Source organism: Nannospalax galili, unplaced genomic scaffold (genome assembly GCF_000622305.1).
Source record: "Nannospalax galili isolate Female #2095 unplaced genomic scaffold, S.galili_v1.0 scaffold120, whole genome shotgun sequence".
NCBI lineage: Eukaryota > Metazoa > Chordata > Mammalia > Rodentia > Spalacidae > Nannospalax > Nannospalax galili.
In genome coordinates, this window is record NW_008350324.1 from 3,304,731 (window position 1) to 3,329,110 (window position 24,380).

Consider the following 24,380-nt stretch of genomic DNA (forward strand, 5'->3'; position numbering starts at 1 on the left):
AGTCCTGACTTCAGGGAGAGTGCAGTGGACGGAGGTCATGGACTCCAACTTCAATGACTCCCCCTCCCCCCCCTCCTCCTAATAATAATAGTAATAATAGTAATAATAATAATGTAATAAAAGTGGCTGCAATAATAGCCAGCAGCTGCAGCAGTAAACCCCCTGTTAGACCCCAGAGCACCCCAGGGAGGGAGAAAGAGAATACCTCCCCTCCAAGCCAATTGAGAGACCATTTCAGTTGTAGGTCCAGAAATGGTAAAGTCAAAGAAAAGAAAACTCCAGGTCAGCCAGTCCAGCTTCACTGGGCTGCACGGTGGGTTGCTTCTGTGCTACCTCACAGTCAACTCCAGTCTACCAACAACTCCTTCTCTTAATTTCCCAAACAAAGGGCCAAGGTTTGAGGTCTGGTCTCTCTCCCTGAGCTCTCCAGAGGGTGCTTTGGGGAGGGAGTGGGAACTGTTTGTATGTGCATGTATGTGTGTATGATGTATGTACGTATGTATGTTTGTTTGTTTTTTCCTATCTGTCATTGCCAAATTGCTGCCCAGCCTCCACCTTCCTTGTCTCCAGACTTGCTGGGCTTGTTGGGAGCGGGAAGTTACCCTGTGCACAGAGTTAATTTATTAAGCAAACTTTATTAAGAATTCTGATTTACTGCCCTGTGTGTTCTTTGGGTAGATTCCTGGAATATTACTTTGACTTTCTTAGTTGGAAATTGTCATTTTTGAAATGTTTCTTTTAAATGAAATCACTGGCCCCTTTTCAAAACAGAAGGAAAAAAATGACTATTTTTTTTTTCTTGAGAGCCCATATAATAAAGCTAATTGGCGGTGGGGGTGGGGAGGAGCAGGGATCCATCTGGAAACAAAGGGAGTTTTGATTTTTTTTCTTTTTACAATCTCATTCTCTCTGTTATTTTTAGATTATCCTGAACTCCATGCACAAATACCAACCCAGATTACACATCGTGAAAGCAGACGAAAATAATGGATTTGGTTCAAAAAATACTGCATTCTGTACCCATGTCTTTCCGGAGACCGCGTTTATCGCAGTGACTTCCTACCAGAACCACAAGGTAAGGCCCAGTCCTCAGCAGCCTGCACCTGAGGGCCGCCTGCTGGTTTATAGGAATATGCTGCCCACCCCCCCAACTTGCTGCTTGAGGAATGGATTTCAGTCCTCTGCACAGCAGCCCCAACTTCTACCACAGGGGGCTGGGGAGGGGCAGAGTTGCAGGGTAAAGCTTGCTTGAAGCTGTTTGCTTTATATTTATGGGGGATCTATCTATCTATCTATCTATCTATCTATCTATCTATCTATCTATCTCTTGTTAGACTCAAACTTGTCATCCATTGGTGGCCATGCACTTAAAGTCTGGGCGAGTCCACAGTCCACAGAAAGGTTACTTTGTGCTGGGGTGGGTGGCTGATACCACCTTTTGTGGGGTCACCTGTTCTGTTGAGACCAGTTCTGTGGTTTATAGCAGTACCTCAAGTGACAGTGGGGCAGGTGGCAAAGTAAAGGGGCAAAGAGGAGGCTCCCCAGGAGCTCAGTGAAGATGGCACCCGCTCCCCACTTACCCCCAAATCAGGGCGAGAGGCTCAATAAAGGCTGTGAGCCCTGCAGGAGGGGCCAGAGAAGGGTCAAAGGCAGGTTTAGTTCCCTCAAGACTCCTGTCACCTTGTGAAGGTCATTCTGGTACAGACCGAATGGTAGATAATGTCCCAACCCACCCACTTTTACTGCTGTCACAACAGGCTGTTGGTGTCTCCAAGTTTATATTGTCAGTGGCAAGGCCAAGCAGTGATAGATGGTCCCTTCCAGATCTAGGGAGAGCTTCTTTCCCCTTTCCCAGAAGGAACTCCACTCCCTCCCAAACATAATTACTTTTTTAAAGGGGAAGGAAACCTTTTCCACATGGCCCCCAGCAGCCCAGCCCAGCAAGAGTAAATAGTGCAGGCAACTGCTCTGAACTTTGCAAAACTATTTCAGCTCAATACGGATCTTACTCCCAGAGACCTGCTGCAAACCTGTGTTTAGCTGTGGAGTTGTCACTGCAGAAAATAGCAGTAAGGCAGCTCAGCCCCCTCCACATATAGATGCTTAAAGGCTCCCAGACTTGACACATGGGTCAAAAATACATCATCTCTCCTCCAGGCAAGTACCCCAGATCCATAGAGGAAAGACAGGAGGGACAGACATATGTAATGATCATTAAAAAATACATGTGAGTGTATTTTGGGGGGTACTTGGGGGACATTTCTAAGTTCTATGTCATGATAACATCGGTCCTATCTGCTGTCAGCAGTCTGAAGACACTGGCCACCTCTTCTTCTCCCCTTGGTTTATAGCTTTATAGAAGCATAATTACCACATATAACATGCGCTGTCTTCAGAATGCCTTTATTTATTTTTTAATTTATTTTGGGGGACACGGGTTTTCATCTCACAGCTGCAAGCTTGCTAAACATACATTCTGCCACTGTGCTACATCCTTGGCCCCTTGAAACATGCAATGTTACATTTGCCATATAGGCAAAAAATCACGATTATACCTAGTATCCCCACATTTCTGGTCTTTTTTATTGTGTGTGCATGTGAGTCGGCACATGCGTGCCATGTCGTGCCTGGGGGGGGTTGGAGGACAACTTGGGGGAGTTGGTTTTCTCTCTCAACCTTTTTGTGGGTTCTGAGAATTCAACTCATGTCATCAGGTTTGGCTGCAAGTGCCCTTATCTGCTCAGTCACTTTGCTAGCCCCTGTATGAGTTTTGCCCATAGACTAGAGACTGTGGATCTGAATGCCCACAGATCTGCAAGCATGTGTCTCCAACACAGCGTTTGGATGTGTGTCGGATGACCACACAAAGGCTTCGGTTGCTTTCTTTTCTTTTTAGTTGGATCTGGGAGTCTGGTTGAACTGCTCATGAAGGTCTTTTTAGCCAGCTGGGCAGAGTTTAGGCACTTTCAGTGGTGGCTCATGGGAGACAAATGTCTGTCATCGTGTCCTGTCCTGGGTCTTCCCCACTTGTACAGTTCCAAAGTCATGAATTTTCTGTATGAAGAGCAAGTCCAAAGCAATGAGCTTTTTCAGTCAAGTTCAGGACCCTGCAAACCTTCCCTGTGTGAATATACGACGTGTGATTTAAATAAGTGGGCCAGGGCTGCTTAGGAGTTATGGACTCAGCCTTGCTTTAGTGTCCCACCTGGAACAGGTGCTGAGACTTTGGCGGCATAAATAGGAGCCAGCTGAGTTCTTAGCACCATGTGGGTTAAGGGGTGGACTCAGGGGACTGAGGGTTCAGATTCAAAGGTCAGAGCTAGCTCAGTTTCTCCATCTGTAAAGTGGGGATTATAAGCACATCCACCACATGGGGTCATGAGAATTGCATGAGATAATCTTTGGAAATGGTTAATACAGAGTCTAGCCTAGATTCTCACCAAGTACTGGGGCTGACGATCAAGCCAGTTGGATCCGCTTATTAACAGGTAAGCTCTGTTCAAAATTCAAATTTTAGAAAACTCTGCCTGCCCGGTGTCACTCCCAGGTTATATTAAAACCCGAAGTACTGAGATTTTAAAGAAGTTCTTATTACTGTGGTTGAAAAACAACTGCAAATGTTAGTCTTTGCGGTTTGGTTGGTTCATTCCCCAGTCCTGCTGTCAATCAAGAATTCCTTTTCTATCGTCCTGCTTTTGTATGAATGAGCGGGGTGGGAAAATAATCTGTGGGATTCAGCAGCCAGGATGACCTGGGAAAATGCAAGCTGCCGTTTTCAGGGTGTTAAAAGGCTCAATGCTTTCAGGATGCTTTCTGTATATGGACCCAGGTGCCAGGTAGGGGTAGGTACAGGGCAGAGTTCCTTAGACTGCAGTCACAAACCCTTAGAGCACAGGGCTGCTAATGATGAGACATTCTTCCTCAGGCAGCTGAGCTCCCAGGCTGGATTTGGGAGTTATTTCCCCAGATGGTTGACAGCCTGAAATGAAAAGATGTTTAAAAACTCAAATCTTTGCCAGCAACGTTCGCTCTGTGAAACATGTTTTTGTATGGTTTTCACAACAGTGTCAGCAGCTCCCAGAGCCATCCTTAGAAATATTGAGGTGTTAAACACAAGTCACATGGGCATCTCATTTCCCAGCTCTTGCAACAATGCCTGTGTATGCAAGCGTGCATATCCCCCATGTTAACTGACTTTTCTATCACGGAACATTTTCCTTGGGCTTAAATCATTGTGTATGGAGTCCATATTTATGAGGTACGAGCTTTCCAGTTGGGACCAGGAAATGAAGTCCTAATAGAGAGACATAATTAAGATTTTTGGGCCTCGAGAGGGTTTTTTTTTTTTTCCTCCCGAAAGCAAGAATTCACAACAATTATTCTCATTAATTTTTACAACCGCTGTCTCACCAGTTGGAGCCAGTATTTATATTTGTTTTTCCCCACTCCCAGCTCCCCCCCCTCCGCCGGATATCCGGTTTTATGCTGGTTTTGGAAGGAGTGCATTTGTATGGCGAATAGAATTGGTTCCCTAGAGCATTTTGGTAGACGTGGGGCCTCCAGGTGTGTGGATTTGGGGACCCATAAGCTGACATGCAGCCTACTAGGAAGGGAACTTTGCAGACAGGGTTGTGTAAGAGAGCACATGTGGATGAGCTTGCCTGGCAGAGTTCCTCTAGGGTTACTCTGTGTGCACACACATGTGCACATGTGTGGAGGCCACCAGCTGACCTGAGCGTCTTCCACTAACCCCCTCTACCTTATCTTTTTAAAATGAAATTTTTATGTTTGTGTATGTGTGTGTGTGTGTGTGTGTGTGTGTGTGTGTACACTACAGTGCAAGAGTGGAGATTAGCCAGAGGACAACTTGTAGGACTCCATTCTCTCCTTCCACCACATCCGTCCCTGTGCTCAAACTCAGCACATCAGGCTTAGAGTTAGGCACCTTTACCTATGGAGCCATCTTGCTGGCCCCACCCTATCTTTTGAAGAAGGGTCACTCACAGAACCAAGCACTCACTAATTGACTATGCTGGCTGGTCATGAGTTCCTGGGGGATCCTTCTGTCTCTGTAACCCCAGAGCCAGAGCTTCAGATGTGTGGAATCCAAACTCAGGTCTTCATGCCTGTCTTCCAGGCACTTTATTGACTTAGCCATCTCCCCAGCCCTCCCAAAGGCAATTCTTTTCTTTACATTTTATTTAATGTGCATGTGTGTACTGCTTGCATGTGTGTAAGTGCACCCATGTTGTGCAATGCCAAAGGCAATTCTTAGGTCCTGGAGGTGTCTGTGTACTCTGTGTAGGTGAAAGAAGCCATAGATGAGGGTTGGAGTGCAGGTCAGCAGTGAGCACTTGAATATTATGCAAGGCCCTGGATTCCATTTCCAACACTGCCAAAAAAAAAAAGTCATGTTTGAAATCAATACACTCATATCTACAACAAATTATTTTTATCATCTGCAATGATTTTGGGGTTTTGTTTTATTTTTCTTAATTTTTTGAAACAGGATCTTACTATGTAGCCTTGAACTCATTATCTGCCTGCTTCAGTCTTGTAAGTGATGGGATTACAGGCATGCACCACTACACCTGACTGCAGTCATATGCCTGAACACTGTCATGTCAGCACAAAAATTGGGGGATAAGTGGGCTTGAACTAAAAGGAGCAGCTTGAGCAAAAAGGTGGTTTTTTAATTTTTATTTTTATGTGTATGAGTGTTTTGCCTGTAGTATGTATGTGCACCAAGTGAATGCAGTACCTGAGGAGGCCAGAAGAGGGCATCAGATCCTCTGTAACTGGAGATGATTGTGAGCACCATGTAGGTGCTGGGGACTGAACCCAGGTTTTCTGTAAAAACAGCAAATGCTTTTCACTGCTGATCTATCTGTCCAGCCCTGCAAGAAGCTTTTTTACTGATAAAATAAGGCCTATGCTTTTCACTTTTCCTTGGGTCAGTTTTGGGTCTTGTGTTCTCAGTGAAGGAGTGATGTTCTGGCCTGGGCTCTGATTCAGCCCTGAATTTACACCCTCCCTTGTCCTCAGTATTTGTAGACACTGACTTCTGTGACGGGGGTGGGGCAGGGCTGTGCATTCACTCCCTCCATCCTTGTTTAAACAATTTTATTTATTTATTAGTTATTTACTTTTGATCTATTTGTTTTTTATGTGTATGAGTGTTATGCCTGCATGTGTGTAAGTGCACCCATGTCATGCAATGCCTGTGGAGGACAAAAGAGGGCATTGGATCTCCTGGAAGTGGAATTACAGAAGATTGTTAGCCACCATGTGGGTGCTAAGATTTGAACCTGGGTCTTCTGTAAGAGCAGCCAGTGTTCTTAACCACTGAGCCAGCTCACTAGCCCTTATTTATTTATTTATTTATTTATTTATTTATTTATTTAATTTTATTTGACAGGGTCTCAAGTAGGCCAGGCTGGATCAGAAGTTAAAGATCACTGACTTCTGATCCACTTGCCTCCACAGCCTAGGTGCTGGACTTCAGGTGTACATTGCCATGCCTGATTTAGGCTTCTACAATTGAATCTTTGTGCATGCTAAGCAAGTATTCTACCAATTGTGCTACACCTCCAGCCCAAATTATTATTATTATTGTTATTGTTACTATTATCAGGACAGGGTCTCACTATGTAAGCCAGGCTGTCCTCAAAATCTTGGTCCTCCTGGTTCAACTTCCTGAATGCTGAGATTACAGGCATGTACCACCATGTCCAGCTTTAAAGATTTATATAGGGGCTCAGTAGTTAAGAGCACTGGCTGTTCCTGCAGAGGACCCAGGTTCCATTCCCAGCACCCACATGGTAGCTAACAACTGTCTGAAACTACAGTTCCAGGGGATCTATCACCCTCTTCTGGCCTCTGTGGACATCGTACACATGGGTCCACTTACATACATGCAGGAAAACACTCATACACATAAAAAGTTACAGACAGTTGTTAGCTGCTGTGTGGGTGCTGAGTATGGAACCTGGGTCCTCTGCAAGAGAAGTGTGTGCCTTTAACCACTGAGCCATCTCTCCACCTCCTCAGGCCTGGTTATAAGTGATCTAGTTTTCAGTGAACTTCTTACAAATTCATTTAAAAAATGATTTGTCATTCATTGGCTTGTGTTTTATGACAAAATAGAGAGAAACTTCTGAATTTAGAAATGTACATTTCACATATGGTTTTCAGAAAAGATTTATAGATTTTTCTACTTGCACTGGAGGGTCAAGACAAAGTCAAAGGCTGCAGGAATGGAGCTGCGTATGACAGCGCGGGCTGGTGATGCCAGCACCCAGAGGCCAGCACCTGCTCCAAATAACCAAAATCAGAGCTGGACTCAAAGGCACACATCTTTAATCTAAGTACTCAGGAGCCAGAGGCAGGAGGACCCCTGAAAAACTGAGGCCAACCTGGTCTGCATAGAGAGTTCCAGACCAGCCAGGGCTACATAGTGAGACCATGACTCAAAACAAAACAAAACACCCACCTTAAAATGGGAGTGTGAGGAGCAAGCAAGCTACAGAAATGGGCCAAGTTTAAAAAAAAAAAGGGAGGGACACACACACACAATAGAATGTACACACATATGCACATGTATTTATAAAATATTTAAAAACTAGGGCTAGAGAGATGGCTCAGCAGGTAAGAGCACTTACTGCTTTTTGAGAAGACCTAGGTTCAGTTTCCAGAACCCACATGGTGGCTGACAGCTATTCATAACTCCAGTTCCAGGGGGATATGATGCCCTCTTCTGGCCTCCATGGGCTTTGCATGTCCTGCACTTACATATACGCAGGCAGAATGCTCTACACATAGAAAATAAAAGAAACCTATTTTTTAAATATTTAAAAAGCAACCATTTTTGTGTTTCTTAAAAAAGTTTTTGTTTTTATTTTATGTGTATGAGTATTTTACCTGCATGTATGTAAGTGCAACACATTCATGCAGTGCCCACGGAGGCCAGAAGGGGGTGCTAGTTCCTTTGAAACTGGAGTTAAGGACTGGTGTTAGCCACCATGTTGGGGTTGGGAGCCCAACCTGGGTCTTCTGCAAGAGAAGTAAATGCTCTTAACCTCAGAGCCACCTCTCCAACCACATTTTGGTGGTTTTTTTCTTGAATAAAAGATTTATTTATTATTATTATTATTATTATTATTATTATTATTTTGGTCTTTTTGAGACAGGGTCTCCCTGTAGCCCTAGCTGTCCTCTCCCAAGTGCTGGGATTAAAGGTGTGCACCACCATGCCCAGCAATTTATTTTAAGTGTGTATCTGTGTGTAACTGTGTCTGTGTATGTACAATGCTAGTGAAGGTGCCTATAGAATCCAGAAGAGGGCGTTGGGTCCTCTGGAACTGGAGTTACAGGTGGTTGTGAGCCACCTGAAATTTAACTGCTTAGTCATCTCTCTAGCCCCTGGTGTTTGTTTCTGGTATGAGGTCTAGAGATATAGCTCAGACTGACCTTGAACCTACAGTCCTCCTGTCTCAGTCTCCTAAGTGCTTGAATTATAGATAAGTACCATCATGCCCACTAAAGAGTAATTATTTAAATTTATTACTGTTATTGTGTGTGTATGTATGTATGTATGTATGTATGTATGTATGTATGAATGATATGTATATGTGGCTGTACACTTGCCATAGCATGCATGTGGAGGTCAGAAGTCAATTTTGTGCAGTCAGGTCTTTGCTTCCACATTTATATGGGTTCCAGAACTTGAACTCAGGTCACCAGGCTTGCTCAGAAAGTGGTTTACATAGTGAGCCATCTTGCTGAGCCCAAGAACGGTTAGTAACATTTTTAATTATATCAAAACATTTTATTTGAGTGCACGTGTGTGTGCGTGTGTGTGTGTGTGTGTGTGTGTGTGTGTGTGTGTGTGTGTGGTGTGTATGGGTGGGCATATGCACCAGGGCATTTGTGTGGAGGTCAGAGGACAACTTGCAGGAGTTGCTCCTTCCATCATGTGAGCTCTGGGGATCAAACCCAGGTTTTCAGGCTTGGTGGCAATGTTGATCTCTTCAGTGAGCCCTCTAGTCTTCCATGAGAGAGGGAATCTTGTTCAGAACTAGGCTGTGCTAAACTCCTCTCTAACAGCATCTACTTTCTCCTTCCAGACAGACGGCTGGCTTAGGGTTTAGCCCTTTCTGTGGGCACCAGTAGAGAGGGTTTAATACAAATGTCTTCTTATTAAATACAAAGTGATTCTGGTACAACTAGATTTTCCTTTGTTGTGACATATTTCTTGGTAAAATAATTGTGAATAAAAAGGGGATTGATTTAAATAAAAATCATAGCTAGGTGGGGTGACTCACACTCTGATCCCAGCACTTAGGATCACTGTGGCTTAGAGACCAGCCTGGACTACCTAGTGAGACCTTGTCTCAGAAAACAAAAGCAAATATAAAAAATCTTAAAAAGGACTGGGGAGAGGTAGAAGGTAAAGTGCTTGCTGCACAAGCCTGAGGTTCGTCGTTTAGATCCCCAGCACCCACCTAAATGCTGGGATGGCGTGGCAGTCCACCTAGACTCACAGTGCTTTGGCAAGGGAAACAGGATCTTCAGAGAAGGCTAGCTACTCAGACCAGCTGAATATACTCTGGGTTCAAATGATAGACCCTGCCTCAATATACAAGATGGAGAGTGAGCTAGAAAGACACCCAATGTCAGCCTTGGGCCTCCACAAGAACACACACATGCGTGCCTGCACATGCATCTGTGTCCCCCAACATATGAACATGCACACACAGGCATGCATCCCCTACATACATGTTTAAAAAAGATCTTAAGCAAAGCAGGGTACAGATGCTCTTAGATGTGGCAGTAGCTCTGAAGGGGAATTCTGAGTGGCTGATGGTGGACTCATGAGGCCTGTCATGTGAGTCTGTGACAATTTAATTCACACACAACTCCTAGGAAACACTTCTAGCAAATTCCATATGGATGCAGTCTGTCACCTGGATCCACTGCTGTACATTCTTACCCTAATATAATATGTGTTGAGGCTTAAAGTTCTGAACCTAGAACCAAAACGTGCAAATCGGCAGTGCGCTAGGCCCACAGGTGGCAACACAGATTTTAAAGATGGGAATTCCTGCTTCCCTGCCTAGAACGCCTCAGAAGGTCAGCGAGGCGGCTAGCTACCGCCCATGGGATGATAGGATGTGCTGGCGTTTATTCATTAGGCAGTGTTTTACACCTGGGCCAGCCAGTGCTGTCTGCGAAATGATGAAATGAATGTGAAACGAAGCATGATGGGACTTTTGAGAGCAATTATCAAGTGAGTGGGAGATTACCATTGCTGCCGGATGTGTGGCCACCATGCCAACACGCAGGGCTTTTGGAGGGGGAGGGGTTCGAAGTTGAGGCTTTGAGTTTGTTTGGAACACACACACACACACACACACACACACACACACAAATCTTGTTGTATGATGATGCAGAGTATGACTCTAATTAATGAGCAAACCAAATCCAGGCTTTCCCTGCTTTTTAAAGCTGGCTGGCTGCGTGACTAACTTTGTGTGTCCTCTGGGCCAGAATACTTCATACACCCAGGTCATCTGTGGTAATCAAATGTGAACTGGCTTGCTCTCCCCCTACCCTCAGATCACGCAACTGAAGATCGAGAACAATCCCTTTGCCAAAGGCTTCCGGGGCAGTGATGACATGGAACTGCACAGGATGTCACGGATGCAAAGGTGAGAAATCGGGCACCATGCACCCCGCAAACCTCTCTCTACCAACCACCATGGAAGAGAAGAGTCTCCTTCCATTTCCTTTTCGTGTGTGTATGCATGTGTGTGCACGTGTGCATGGGTGGAGGTCAGAGGTCAGTATCAGGTACCTTGTCAATCTCTCATCATTTACTTTTTGAGAGAAGGTCTCTCACTGAACCTGGAGCTCACTGCCAGTTGACAGCCGCCCATTGAGCTCCACAGACCTTCTGGTCTCTGTCTCCTTAGTACCGGGATTACAGGCATGTGCTGCGGTTCCTGGCTTTTTACGTGAACTCGGAGTGGGCGATGCTGGATCCCAGCCCCGTGGGGACCAAGTCAAGGCTCCACATTCCTCTTTGCTGTGCCTTCTCCTCCTAGAGCACTTGCTGTTATTCTTCTCAGTCTCAGCTGACCAAATCTGTTCTTTTGGCAACAGCTCTCAGAAAATGGGAAATTAAGGACTCAATTTTCTGGAGATGAAATTCAGATGAACTTGACACCACCTAGTGTCCAAGGCACCAGGGAGTTTGGGAAGCTGGTGCTAAAAATCCCTTGGTAGTTTTACATATCCTGTGGTCACAGATACTGATGTGACAAATGGAAAGGGTTGGGACAAATGTACAGACAGGGAATTGGGTCTGATTTGAAAGTACTGAACAGGCACGGCCAATTTTGTCAGCTGTTCCCTGACCTTTTGCTATGATTCGATTCCAGCATAGCCCACACATGGCAAAAGAATTAGAAATCACATCTTGATCTGCTTGACAAAATACACACACACACACACACACACACACACACACACATACACACACGTAATTTCCAAAAGACACGAAAATAGTAAGACACAGTCATTTAAAGATGTATGAGGGACAGAAAAAGAGAGAGGGGCAGAGCCCTGTGGGCTCAGGGTTTCAACACCAGGCTGAGAACTGTTTGCTACAGAAAGTAATTTTAGACAGCAGGCTTCCCAGATCTAGTTTCATATGCTTGTTAAAAACTGATGGGATGACTTGCAGGTGTGGCTGTGTCCAGCATGCCCCAACACACTCCTGGGCTTGTGATTAGTCTTTGTGACTATAGAGTCACAAGGAACCTTTTCTGGCTAAAACAGGATCTCCCCTGTAGCCCCAGATGACCTGGAACTTATATATAGACCAGGCTGGCCTCGATCTCATAAACATCCGCCTGCCTCTGCCTCATGAGTGCCAGGATTGAAGGCATGCGCCACCACACCCGGCTAATAGCCAGATTCTTTTTATTTTATGTGTGTGAGTATATTGCCTGCATGTGTGTAAGCGCACCTGTGTCATGCAATGCCCGTGGAGCTCAGAAGAGGGCATCAGATCCTCTGGAACTGGAGTTTCAGACACTTGTTAGCTGCCGTGTGGGTGCTGGGAATCAAACCCTGATCCTCTGCAAGAACGTCCATTGCTCTTATCCACTGAGCCATATCTCCAGCCCCAGTTTTTAAAGAAGTATTTAAGCGTTGTTGTTGTTGAAGCGCCGGCACTTTGAAATTGGTGTTTTAGTTCTAGGGTCAGAGGGAACCTAGCCAACAAAAATCCCACCTTAACTGAGAAGGGTACAATTGTCTGTGGCTCCCAGTGCCAAGGTCAGAATGGCACCCTCCCTGTTCTGCTGGCTGTTTGTTACTAGGCAGCACAGCCATTCTGATGTTATACCTAAGTAGTGGACCAATGGGAAGGGAGGGGCTGCCACACCTGGGACAGCCCCATGGAAGCTCCCCACCAAAGGGTCTTAGCATCTCTCACATCTTCCATCCTTCACACAAGGTCAGGGAGCTTGGACCCGATGGGTTTAAGTGGTCAGCAGCCACCAACCTTGTGGAATCTGCCTTTCTCCCTGCTGAGCCTCAACCCATGCACATGCCAAGCCCACCTCTATGCTGAGCTCCGCTCCTCCTGATTCTTCTTTCTTAAAGTAATTCAGTATTCAGCATCTGCCTCCTGCCAGGCTGCCAGCTCCAGCCCTGCCCTCCATGACAGCCTCCTGACTTGCTTAGACTGACAGTACCCCCTTCTCTTCTGGAACCTTCTCCAGGAAGTCGCCACAGAGAGCCATGTAAAACACAACTAGACAAGGTGGTTGCATACCTGAGAATGCTGCCAGGCCCCTTGGTCCTGGCCCCTCCCCTTGGCAGACCACACCCTTCCCATCAGGCCCTGTGAGCCCCTGGCTCTGTCCCTCTTTGGGGTCACCCTGTTTCATACTGAAGGACCTGCTTTCTTTCCCTTGTTTGTAGTGCTTGGTCATGTGTTCAGTCTACCCCAGGGGCTCTCCCTTCCCTCTCCTGGCCAGATCCCAATATCTTTGGGGCTCCCTGTGACCCTTCCTTCCTCTAGAATTTTCCCTTGGCCAAAGCCTGTGTGGTCCATTGTCTGACTTCTCAGGACCCCTTATGGTCTTTCTGGGTCAGGCCAGGACCCTGCCCTGTAGGAGTTCAAGACAGATGTCAGATGTGAAAGGAGAGACAGGAAGGGAAAGGGCAGGTATCTAAGATGTTAGAAGCTGGAGCCCCAGTCACCTGTTGTAGATGACTCTGCTTTGGCTGGTAATGGCTATCCTGACCAGCCCTCCCCTACCACCATTACTCCAGTTTGACTGGTCTTCTTCCCAAGTGTCAGGAGAGAAGGAGGGAGAGGGGCTAGCCACCAAGGAGTGCCATGTTGGATCCAATCTCTCAGCCTAAGAGCCACATGGGTCTTTGAGGCCATGTGAGGAGTGGTACTGAGAAACCACGGGAAGGATGGACTGACCACTGACCTTCTGGGGGATTGGACAGGGTCATCTACTATCCAGTTCTTTGGAGCCGGCTTTAGGGACAGTGGTAGAGGGAAGCAGAGAGGAAAGTGAATTGATAGAAGGGTTGCAGTTAGTCAAAACTGAGGTCAACCCTTGCTGCGTGTCAACCCCGTGTGGTTTTGGGTAAGTGGTTTGATCTCATAGAGACTTATGTCCCCATCTGTGAAATGGGCACATTGAAGTGTACCCTTCACTTTCTAGGGATCTTGTAAGAATGGCTTGAGCAAACAAATACCTACAGGGAGCCTGGGGTTTGTTCCACCCTCCTCTTCCTGGTCCATGGGAAATCTCTTCTCCCTGCCTTTGCTCAGAATTTATTTTGGGCTGGAGTCCCAGCCCCCAGGTTGCAGTAGGTAGTGACAAGTGGGGACTGTGGCTCTGAGTCTTCTGTGATAACGGCCCGCTCACTGCTAATCTTGTAATTCTGTTTCCTGTCCCCCACACACCCGGTGACAGCTGGCTCTGGGAGGAGAGCAGGAGGGATGAAATCCGGAGTCACAACAGTTGGAAGAGGGAGTGAGAGGCAGGGCTTTGGAGGGCTGCAGCCTTCTCAGAACTGACTTCTGGGCTGGCTTGTAGATGCCTGGGCACTCACCCCACTCTCTCTCTTCATCTGACTCTGTGTTTGGAAAAAGCAGACGATGACTTAGTTATTTTCCAGCATTCATTTATGGTTTCTAGTTACAGGAGCAATTGCTCCTAATTATAAAAACTGGAGCCCTGTGGAGAAGCAGGAGGAAGAAAATAAAACCATGCAAGCAGCCTGTCTCCAGCCACCCATGACAGTGCAGATGAGGGTTGTCTAGAGAGGCTGGTCTGTGGCTGAAGAAGAGCTTTTGAAAATAAGTGTTTCTCAGATCTCAACCCTTAGATTACCAACTGGAGAGCTGATTGTAGATGGTACATAGACTTGTGGACATGATAGTGCTGTGACCTCAGGTGTTACTGGGCAGGATGAGACTAGGTTAGGGGAAAAGGGAAAGTTAGGAGGAGGAGGGAACGAGAAGGGGAAGGGAGGGGAGGGGAAAGGAAAGGAAGGAAGGAAGGGAGGGAGAGAGGAAGGAAGGAAGGAAGGAAGGAAGGAAGTAAGGAAGGAAGGAAGGAAGGAAGGAAGGAAGGAAGGCAGGCTGACTCACAACTGATTAAAGGGAAATCACTGACCACATAGCTGTGGGGCTGGTGTGAAGATTTAGTGATACTGTCTAGATAACACACAAATAACAGAGATTCAGGCGCTGCACACACCAGTCAGTCTCCTAGGAAAGACTGGACATTCCTTTGCTGTCAGAGACAATTCAAACCCTGCTTTTCATTGAATATTTCTGTCCTTGAACTTGGCTTTAATGTCTAAGGAGTATTCAGACAACTTGGGAACTTCTTAGGAATGACATGATCTGGGGCTGGGACTGGGGGTCAAGGGAGGCTTTATGGGAGGTGAGGGCAGCTCTCAGAAAGACTGGCAGTTGAATGTGCTGGGAAGGAGGATTTTCTGGGCTGGGCAGGGAAGCAATGGGCAGAGGTCCATCTTGTCTAGCCTCCGCCAATTGCAAAAGGGGAAACCGAGGCACCAAGACTGTTCCTTCAAGATCTTGATCTGTTAATTTATTTATTCATCATGCATATTTATTAAGTGCTTGCTGTATGCCAGGCATTGGAGAATGCAAAGATGAGCCAGGGGTCAAGTGTGTGTCACAGGCATTGGGATTGGGAGATCTCTGAGTAGCTCTGGGGCTTCCCCACTCCACTGAGCATCTGTTTGCTCATCTGTGAAATGGCAGATGATTACAGAACAAATATATCTTCATGGCCAGTGCCACAATGAAATGAAGCAATGCTTACATACTGAATGAGTCGGCTTTCCAGTACTGCAACAGAACACCAGAGACAAGCAACGTAGAAAAAGGAAAGTTAATTTTGGCTCCTGGTTTCAAAAGTTTTGGCCCATGGTCACTTAGTACAATCACTTTGGGCCTGTTTAGAGACAGAAGCTCAGGAGGGTGTAGTAGAGAAAATTGCTCACCTATGGCAATTGGGAAGGGGGTGGGACCCCAATATCCCCTTCAAGGACATGCTGTGATGACCCAGTGACAACTCCTGCTAGGTCCCACTGCTTAGATGCCCTTCCTCTCAGCAGTACTGTGACTTGGGACCAAGTCTTCAATCCATGGGTCTTTGGGGGACACATCTGAACGACAGCCATTGCTGTTGAACAAATGACTCCCAATTTGTCCCAGACTGGCTGGGAGGTCCTGGTCCTTAGCTTATCCAATCTGCTCTTTGTATGTGATAGTCTAGGCCAGCTAAAGTGGAACATCAGGTTACCCCAGCTTTCCCACAATGCATCTCTGGCCTACACAAAGGAGAAAAGGATATGTTGCAACCTCAGTTCTTCCATGGAGGGCTCTGAGGGCCATGAAGTTCCTTGGTGTCATATAGTTGCATATATCTAATGCTTGATATATGTGGCCTACACTGAAAATATCAGACACTGCTGAGCACCACTGCGTGCAAAAAGAAATGGGAGGGGTGTCTGGTGAGGCACATGGCTGTGGGTCAGCACCAGCTCACAATTTGATGGTCAGATCTGGGAAGGGCTCAGCCAGCCGGTGCTTCTGGTGAGGCACATGGTTGAAGGAGGACAAGGTCAGATGTCCCAGATGTGCACTGTGTGACCTATCTTCGATGCTGCGGACTCCTCAGAGGGCTGCCCACTGGGGGCACCTGCATGCAGCGGCTCTAACATGGACCTTGTCCACAGTGGCAAAAGCTAACTGTCCTTCACTAACCTAGACAGCGTGACAAAGAACATGCTAATGTTTAAAACTGCTCAGCACACATGGAAAGACAAAGCACAGTGCTGACCCACAGTGATGCCTGTGGGTGCTGTGCTGGGTGAGGAGACATGGAGATGTCCCCGTGAGGCCATGTGACAGGTGGACCTTGGGTGTGAGAAGATCCCTGTTCTACAGGGTGAGGGGGAGTGCCTGAATTCTAGGGAGCTACAGCGGGCTTGCCTGGGCGCTTCTTGCTTCTCTCACACATAGTGCCTGTGAGCACCCAGTGGCCTTCGTGCCACAAAAGTCCACCTTGAATATCCCCCACACAGTCAGACTTTGGATTTCTGTGGATTTTAAACCATTGCACATACATAAGAAGAGATTGTAGGGCTAGAACCAAAGGTCACACGGGAAAACTTGTTTCTGTCTCCATGACTTATACAAATAGCAAGAAAGGATTTGATGAAATATTTTAATAGAATCTGTGGGTTTTATTATTTTTGTTCTTGTTTATTTGCTGGGATTAAAACGCAGGCCCTTTGCACATGCTAAGCAAGTGTTCCATCAGTGGGTCACACTCCCACCCCTGCATCTAGACTTAAAAAATTATTTGTATGTGTCTGTGTGTGTGTGTGTGTGTGAGTGATGTGTTTGTGGAGGTTAAAGGACCCAGCTTTACGTGGGTTCTTGGGATTAAATGCAGGTTGTCAGGCTTGCATAGCAAGCACCTTCACCCTCTGAGCCCTCTCTCCCGTCACAAACCTATACTCAATTGCAATTTGTTTCATAAATCAGGTGGAATTTCCCACTTGGAGTGTTAGGTCAGACTTAGAGCATTTTGGATTAATGGGTTAGGGATGCTCAATCTGTGTTTGTGGATTGTTACCAGGAGCTAGCAAAGTGTGGTGTAGTCACTTGGGAGTGTATGATGGCCTCAGAGACAGGACAGGGAGAGTGAAGCCACCTGTACCTCTTGGCTTTTTCCGGGGGCTGCCCTAAAGTGGAAGCTTCTGGATTCTGAGCTCTCCCCCACATGGCAGGGTGGGAAAGTTTGGTGCTCAGGATACCTTAGCCAGATCAGAGCCACGCACCCCTCCCACCCCCACCACTACTCAGGAAGTCTTGGAGGGACTCTGCCTGGCCTCATTAGACATGGCCATTCTCCTCACCTCTGCCTGGCCCTACGTCACCCCCTCTATCAGGTCCCCATGGGGTGAGGCTCCTTAAGTGGGATTTAAGACTCCTTCTTAAAATCCCACCAAAGCAAAAAGATCCTTTGAAAGAGCCACAATATGTAAGTAGGGGGGAAAAAAATCAACCGATTTCTAGGAGTTTGTGAATCTGTGGCTCTTCAAATGTTAAATCCTTCCATGGGGAGGGGGCCTCCCTACTCTAGCCATTCCTGTTATCAAATTAACTTTCAGCTCCTGACCACAAGTGGCCGTTTTTCACATGGAAGGCTTAGCTAGGCAGTCCGAATGTCCAGTTAATGAAGCGATTCCCAGGGCCTCCTCTGGCAGCAGCTGGGATTCTGGCTTGCCCTAGGAAGCGTGTTTATCTCGTTAATCTCAAGAGCAAGGTTGTGTGTGGGGAGCCGAGCCAGGTGAAGTTATAAGGTTGCTTTGTCTGCAGGGACTCCATCTGGGATGGAGGGCACTAATGGGGTGCTGGGGACAGGGACAACTTCCTCTTGCTGCTCTGTGGCTGCAGAGTTGCCCCTCCATCCTGCCTCCCCACATCCTGGCTCAGAGCACCTGCCCTTCAGAAATGGGGCGGTGAGCCATTGCTCATTCAGCCACAATTTCCCCACTTTTGTTGAGGTGTAATTGATATCATTTGTATACAACCTAAAGCTTTGGTAACATGAAATAAGTTCCCCAGTCAAGATAGCAACTTATCACCTCACCTAGCTGCTAGTTTCCTCTCTCCTTTTCTTTCTTCTCTTTTCCCTCTTCCTCCCTCCCCTCCCCTCCCCTCCCCTCCCCTCCCCATCCCTTCCCAAGAACACTTATGCTCTTCTCCCCCAGGACACCTCAAGTACCCCATACATCCCCATTAGCTCCATTCACATGCTTTAAAGGTGCTCCCCAGAGCTCACTCCTCTTTTGTAACTGGAACTTTATGCCCCTGAACCAACATCTCTCCATCCCTCTTCCCCCAGCCCCTGGTAGCTACCATCCTGCTCTCTCCTGCTAGAAGTTGAACCATTTTATATTCCACTAGGAGTGAGGTCATGCGGTGATTGTCTTCCTGTATCTCATTCTTTCCCTTAGTCATAATGAACTCCAAATTCACTCATGGTATCTCCAGTGAGAAGATTTCTTTCTTTTTGAAGGCTGAATAGTTCGCTATTGTGAATCCCACATTTTCTGTACCTATTCATCTGGGGATTTAGGTTGTTTCTGATTCTTGGCTCTGGTAAGCAGGACAGCAATGGGCATGTGAGTATAGTCACTGCTCCATTCTCTTTGGATGCAGACTCAATGAGGGCCTGCTGGATAACATGGTACTTCTATTTTTAGCTTTTGAGGAAACTCCGCTGTTTTCCATGATGACTGTGCCAAACTGTCTTCCCACCAGGGGTGGACAAGGCTTCCCTTTTCTCCACCTCCTCCCCAACACCTGTTATCTCATGTCGTTTGGATAGGAGCCATCCTAGCAGGCGTGAGGTGACAGCCCCTGGTGAGGTGGACTCATATTTCCTGGGAGAGTAGAGAAGTTCTGTGCATCTTCACGTCCCTATTAACCAGTTTTGTATTCTCCTTTGAGAAATGTCTGTTCAGATCCTTCTTCCAGTTTATATTTAATTAACTAATTAAATATAGCACTTTGAGATGCTAGGGATTGATCTCGGGGCTTTGTGCATGCTAAGTACATACACTACCACAGAGTTACACTGCCAAGTTCCCACTTTAAATATATTGTTGTTGTTGTTGTTGTTGTTGTTGTTGTTGTTGTTGTTGTGTGTGTATGTGTGTGTGTGTTTCACTGATCCCTGTTTGAGCATTTCTTAGACTTACCTGGGGATCTTTATTAGAAAGGAGATATCTACATTGCCCTGGAAAGGGCCTGAGTCGGTGGCTCCGAGGTGGGACTGAAGTTTCCTTGTGACAAGTTCTGTGACTGATGGAGGGCTCTGCTGGCCAGCCTGATTTATCCCTTGGCCCTATGTCATGAACAAGCTGGTAGATGTGCAACCTCATTTTCTGAAAACCAAGTCCCTATGCGATTGCTTTATCGAAAAGACAGCCCTTTTCTCCACTTTGTGCTCAGCTTTGGCTGAGCATCACAATCACCCACAGACTTTCTGCAGTGTTTTATCATGGAGTGCTCACCCATCCATCCATGTGATACAGCCACACTCCATCCATCCATCCATCCATCCACCCACCCATCCATCGATCCATCCATCCATCCATCCACCCACCCATCCATCCACCCATCCATCCATCCATCCGTCTACCCACCCACACATACCTATATCTATCCATCCAATTTGTCCATTCATCCATGCATGCATCTACTTGTCCATCCATCTGCCCACCCACCCTTCTTATTTTTATTAATGCAATTTAAAATTTTCACAAAGATGAGCACATTTGACTTCCAAACCCTCAGCATACACATCATTAACCAGGATTCAATTTTTGTTCACAATTCTTATTTTAGCTTAAATTTAGAGAGAGAAATGTGTGCCTTTCACTTCTTGACAAGCACACATAATTGTGAAACTTAAACCCCCATCAAAATCTAGAACATTCTCACCATACAAAAAGCCCCTCATTTTCTTTCTTTATGTGTATTTTTTTGTCTTCCATATGTGTGTATGCGTGTTGACATATATGTGTGTGCATGTGCATGTGGAGGTCCAAGGTTAATCTCAGGTATCTTTCTCTCCCTCTTTCCACCTTATACATCAAGGCAGATTCTCTCACATGAGCCCAGAACTCGATGATCTGCCTACTCTAGCCAGATCCATTGCTCTGGGATTATACATGGGCTACGACACCTCTTGGATTATATGAGTGCTGGAGATCTAAACTCTTGTCCTCAGTCACACCTGTAATCCCAGCACTTGGAGGTAGAGGAAAGAGTATATATCAGGTTTGGGCTAGCCTGGGATACACGAGACCTTGTCTTAAAAAATGAAATTAAAAGGAAAAATCATTTGATTTACAAGTTGGAGTTATGGGGCCATATGTACATACACACAATAAAGTTCTCCATGCATCTACTATTTGACAACTCCACGTCCCAGCTACTGTTATGATCCTGTTTACAGAAAAGAGGCCGAGGAATAGAAGAATCTAGCCAAGCAGTCACAAAGTTTGTGGCTGGTACTGAGTAAGGGGCGTCCAGGAGGTCTGGCTTCAGAGTCAGGACTGGAGACTGCCGTCAACTGTTGCACTCTCCAGTGATGTGTAACAACACCACCCCAAAGCAGCAGACCAAGGTTGTTGCCAGCAAGGGGAGAGGCCCTTGAGAGTCTTGGTACCCCTCAAATCACACGGGCCTGGTGGGAAATTTCTAGTATGTCTTTGTGCCTGTTCTCCCAGATAGATGGTTGTCTTCCCTTCTTCCCTTGGCTGATGTGGTGTAAACTGAGAAACAGAGTGAGCAGAAGGCACCTCACAGGCCTGAGGAAGTTGGATGATTTATTATTTGTGTTGAGCTATGTGTCACCTGGGGTATACCCTTCCTGTTCCTGTGGTACCTACACATGTTAGATCAGAATAACTGGCCCAGGTGGATTAGAAGGTGAACACACTGAGAAAACTCCCTAAGTTCAGGAGGCATCAGCCCCATTTTAATTTAGGTCTTATATGAAAGTGTAGCTGACTGGTAGAGGAATTTGCCCCACAAGCATGGGGCTTTTTACAGGCCTTACAGGTGTCCTGTGCTCTGCTTCAATTGTTTAAAAAACTGCTGCCAGAACTGGGTAAGCCTTACCCAGGGAAAACAAAACAAAACAAAACAAAACAAAACAAAAGGCCTCCGACGTGGCCATACCAGCTCCCCTGCCACCTGCTCCCATGAAAAGACCAATTCAGTCAGCCGCAGTGCAGTGGAACATGGGGCTCCATTAGCTGGAGGCAGCTGAGGGTGCAGTTTGGTCCTCGGTTTCAATATTCCCTTGTAATGTTTTACAACCTAGACCCAATGACAATGGCTCTACATTTGCTCACATGGAACAGAACATGAGGGGGACTAAGCCAGGAGGGTCTGTTCTGTGGGTATGACACTCAGGGAGTGCAGAGGAATTCAGGACCTGGCTTGTGCCTGGTGCTTCTGATCAGGGCTGGTCAGCAGGAGGTGGGTGGACTTGGTTGATGCAGCACAGAGCAGCACCATTCCACAAACAATAGGACTGACTTGAGGACCTTGCCCTTGCCCTGCTGTAGCCAACTTCCAACTCTATTATCAGCGACCTGCTTTACAGAAAGAATGGCTGTGTTTGCCAAACAGCTGGTGTGTGTGGCAAGTTGCTTAGCCTCTCTGAACTTGAATTCCTGGATCTTTCTGGGAACTCTAAGCATATGGGTGAAATAAGGGGTGTTCTAGGATCAAAGGCAGGAAGGCAGTGAAGTCTATCAGTACAGTGGTTGGAACATGGATGGGGAAGCACTTAAAGCACGAGGCAGGGTTGGAGAGACAGCTCAGAGGCTAAGAAGGTTAAGAGCACTGGCTGCTCTTCCAGAGGGCTTGGGTTCAGTTCCTAGCACCCACATGGCAGCTAACAACCATCTGTAATGCCAGTTCCAGGGGATCTGGCACCCTCTTCTGGCCTATGTGGGCATTGCATGACACCGGTACACTCACACACACAGGCAAAAAACACTCATACATATAAAAAAGAACAGTACCAATCATGATGTGATGAGAGTGATGGTGGTGTTGATGGTGATGGTGGTGATGATGCTACTACTGATGGTGATGGGATGATGATGATGATAATGCTGATGATTGTGATGATGATGGTGATGGTGGTGATGATGGCAATGATGGTGATGGTAATGTGGTGGTGATGGTGTTAATGGTGAAGATGGTGATGATAGTAATGATAGAGATGATGATGATGATGATGATGACAGTGGTGGTGATGGTGATGAAAATCAGCCCTCCAGGCTGCTACTGCACACACGCACACACATACACACAAAAGCTTTTCAACTTCCACTTTAGTTCTCCTGTGCTCTGGCTTCTTCATGGGTGCTCTTATGTTGCAGAAGAAAGCATCTTTCCTTCCCGTCCCAGGCACTGTGAGATCTTAGCAGTTCCTTTGACTGTTGGATCCTTTGGTCAGTCCACCCAGGAGCTCAGTGAGGACCACCTGCTGCTGTTTGCTCCTGACCTTTCCTTCCCTTCGTCTCTCTGATTTCACCCAGATGGAGAAGGCACTCTGACTTTTCTTGCCAGTATTCTGATACCTGTCAGATGGGCTTGGGACACAGCATCTCAGGCACTGAACAAGATGTTCCTGATACATGGTGATTTAAATGATGTTTCAGGCTCCTTAGAGGGAGGCAAGCTGTGAGGGAGGGACACGTGGTATTCGGGTAGTATCGCTTTCCCACTTCTGGGAGTGTTTATAATCGAAAGCAGGGTTTGGCCTTTCACAGGGTGAGTAATTTTGCAATTTGGCAAGGTTGGCTGGGAGAATTCTGCAGAGTACTTTGATACGTTCTCTTGTAAATCCCCTTAGCCAACATTTTTGGAGGGTTATTTTCTTTAATTAAAAAAAAACAACCATCCCTATTAAACATATAAAACCCAAAGTGATTTCTCCCTTCCTCTTTGAGTTCTGACAGCCCAGTACTTGACCTCAACAGACCCAAGTAGAATTACCAATGAGATTTGACAACTTTGGTAGTATTTTATTATTATTATATTTTTCTTCTTTTCTTTTCTCTTTTTTCCATTACATGGTTTGAGCCACAAAGTCAGAGCTATAAAGCTAATTCCACTCCTTTTGGTCTTCTGGCTGACTGGTGGCTGTGTCAAGAGCCCCAGCTGGGATCTGAGGTGGCATGGGCTCTAGGGAAGCTCAGCAGGAGACCCTTGGGTGTCATGAGGGTGGGTGTGTAGTCTCATGGAAACTTGGCAGCCCCTGTGTGTCCCTAGCCACCCTGATATGATTCCTATATCAGGCAGAGGGTGGGGCACAGAGTGGAGAGGGCTACACCCCTGATGGATAGAAGGGAGTCTTGATCCCCAAACATGCTCCCCTGAAAGCATATTGTACTTTAGAAATAATAAGAAGTATTTAGGGGACAGCTGTATCATGTCTTTTATTCATTCTGAACAAGTTGTCTCATCTTTCAAGGCCTCAGTTTCCAAATTTATGAAATGGAGACAAAACCCATAACAGCATCACAGCATCAGGAAAGGGTGGAATGGACCCTTATCTGTGGCACTCTTCAGAATATTTTGTGTGTGTCTGTGTGCATTTGTCCCTGAGATGATGTCAATGCACTTTGTATTTTCCAGCTTTTTCAGGATTGGAACATGGGGCTTTGTACATCCTAGATGAGAACTCTACCACTGAGCTACAACCAAACCCCACCCATCCATCCATCCATCCACCCATCCATCCATCCATCCATCCATCCGGCACTCTTCAGAATATTTTGTGTGTGTCTGTGTGCATTTGTCCCTGAGATGATGTCAATGCACTTTGTATTTTCCAGCTTTTTCAGGATTGGAACATGGGGCTTTGTACATCCTAGATGAGAACTCTACCACTGAGCTACAACCAAACCCCACCCATCCATCCATCCATCCACCCATCCATCCATCCATCCATCCATCCACCCATCCATCCATCCATCCATCCATCCATCCATCCACCCATCCATCCATCCATCCATCCATCCATCCATCCACCCATCCATCCATCCATCCATCCATCCATCCATCCACCCATCCATCCATCCATCCATCTATCCATCTATCCATCCATCTATCCATCCATCCATCCATCCATCTATCCATCCATCATTCCATCTATCCATCTATCTATCTATCTATCTATCTATCTATCTATCTATCT

General features: G+C 46.4%; 1 protein-coding gene across 10 annotated transcripts in view; it reads left to right on the plus strand.

Moving 5' to 3' along the window:
* Tbx5 (T-box transcription factor 5) overlaps positions 1-24,380 on the plus strand; it is a 53,170-nt gene that overhangs the window by 12,816 nt on the left and 15,974 nt on the right. For all 10 annotated transcript variants that reach the window (XM_029570595.1, XM_029570601.1, XM_029570600.1 and 7 more), the window contains 2 exons: positions 923-1,075; positions 10,618-10,709. In XM_029570595.1, coding sequence (XP_029426455.1) covers positions 923-1,075; positions 10,618-10,709 — 245 coding nt within the window. The remainder of the gene's footprint in view (positions 1-922; positions 1,076-10,617; positions 10,710-24,380) is intronic.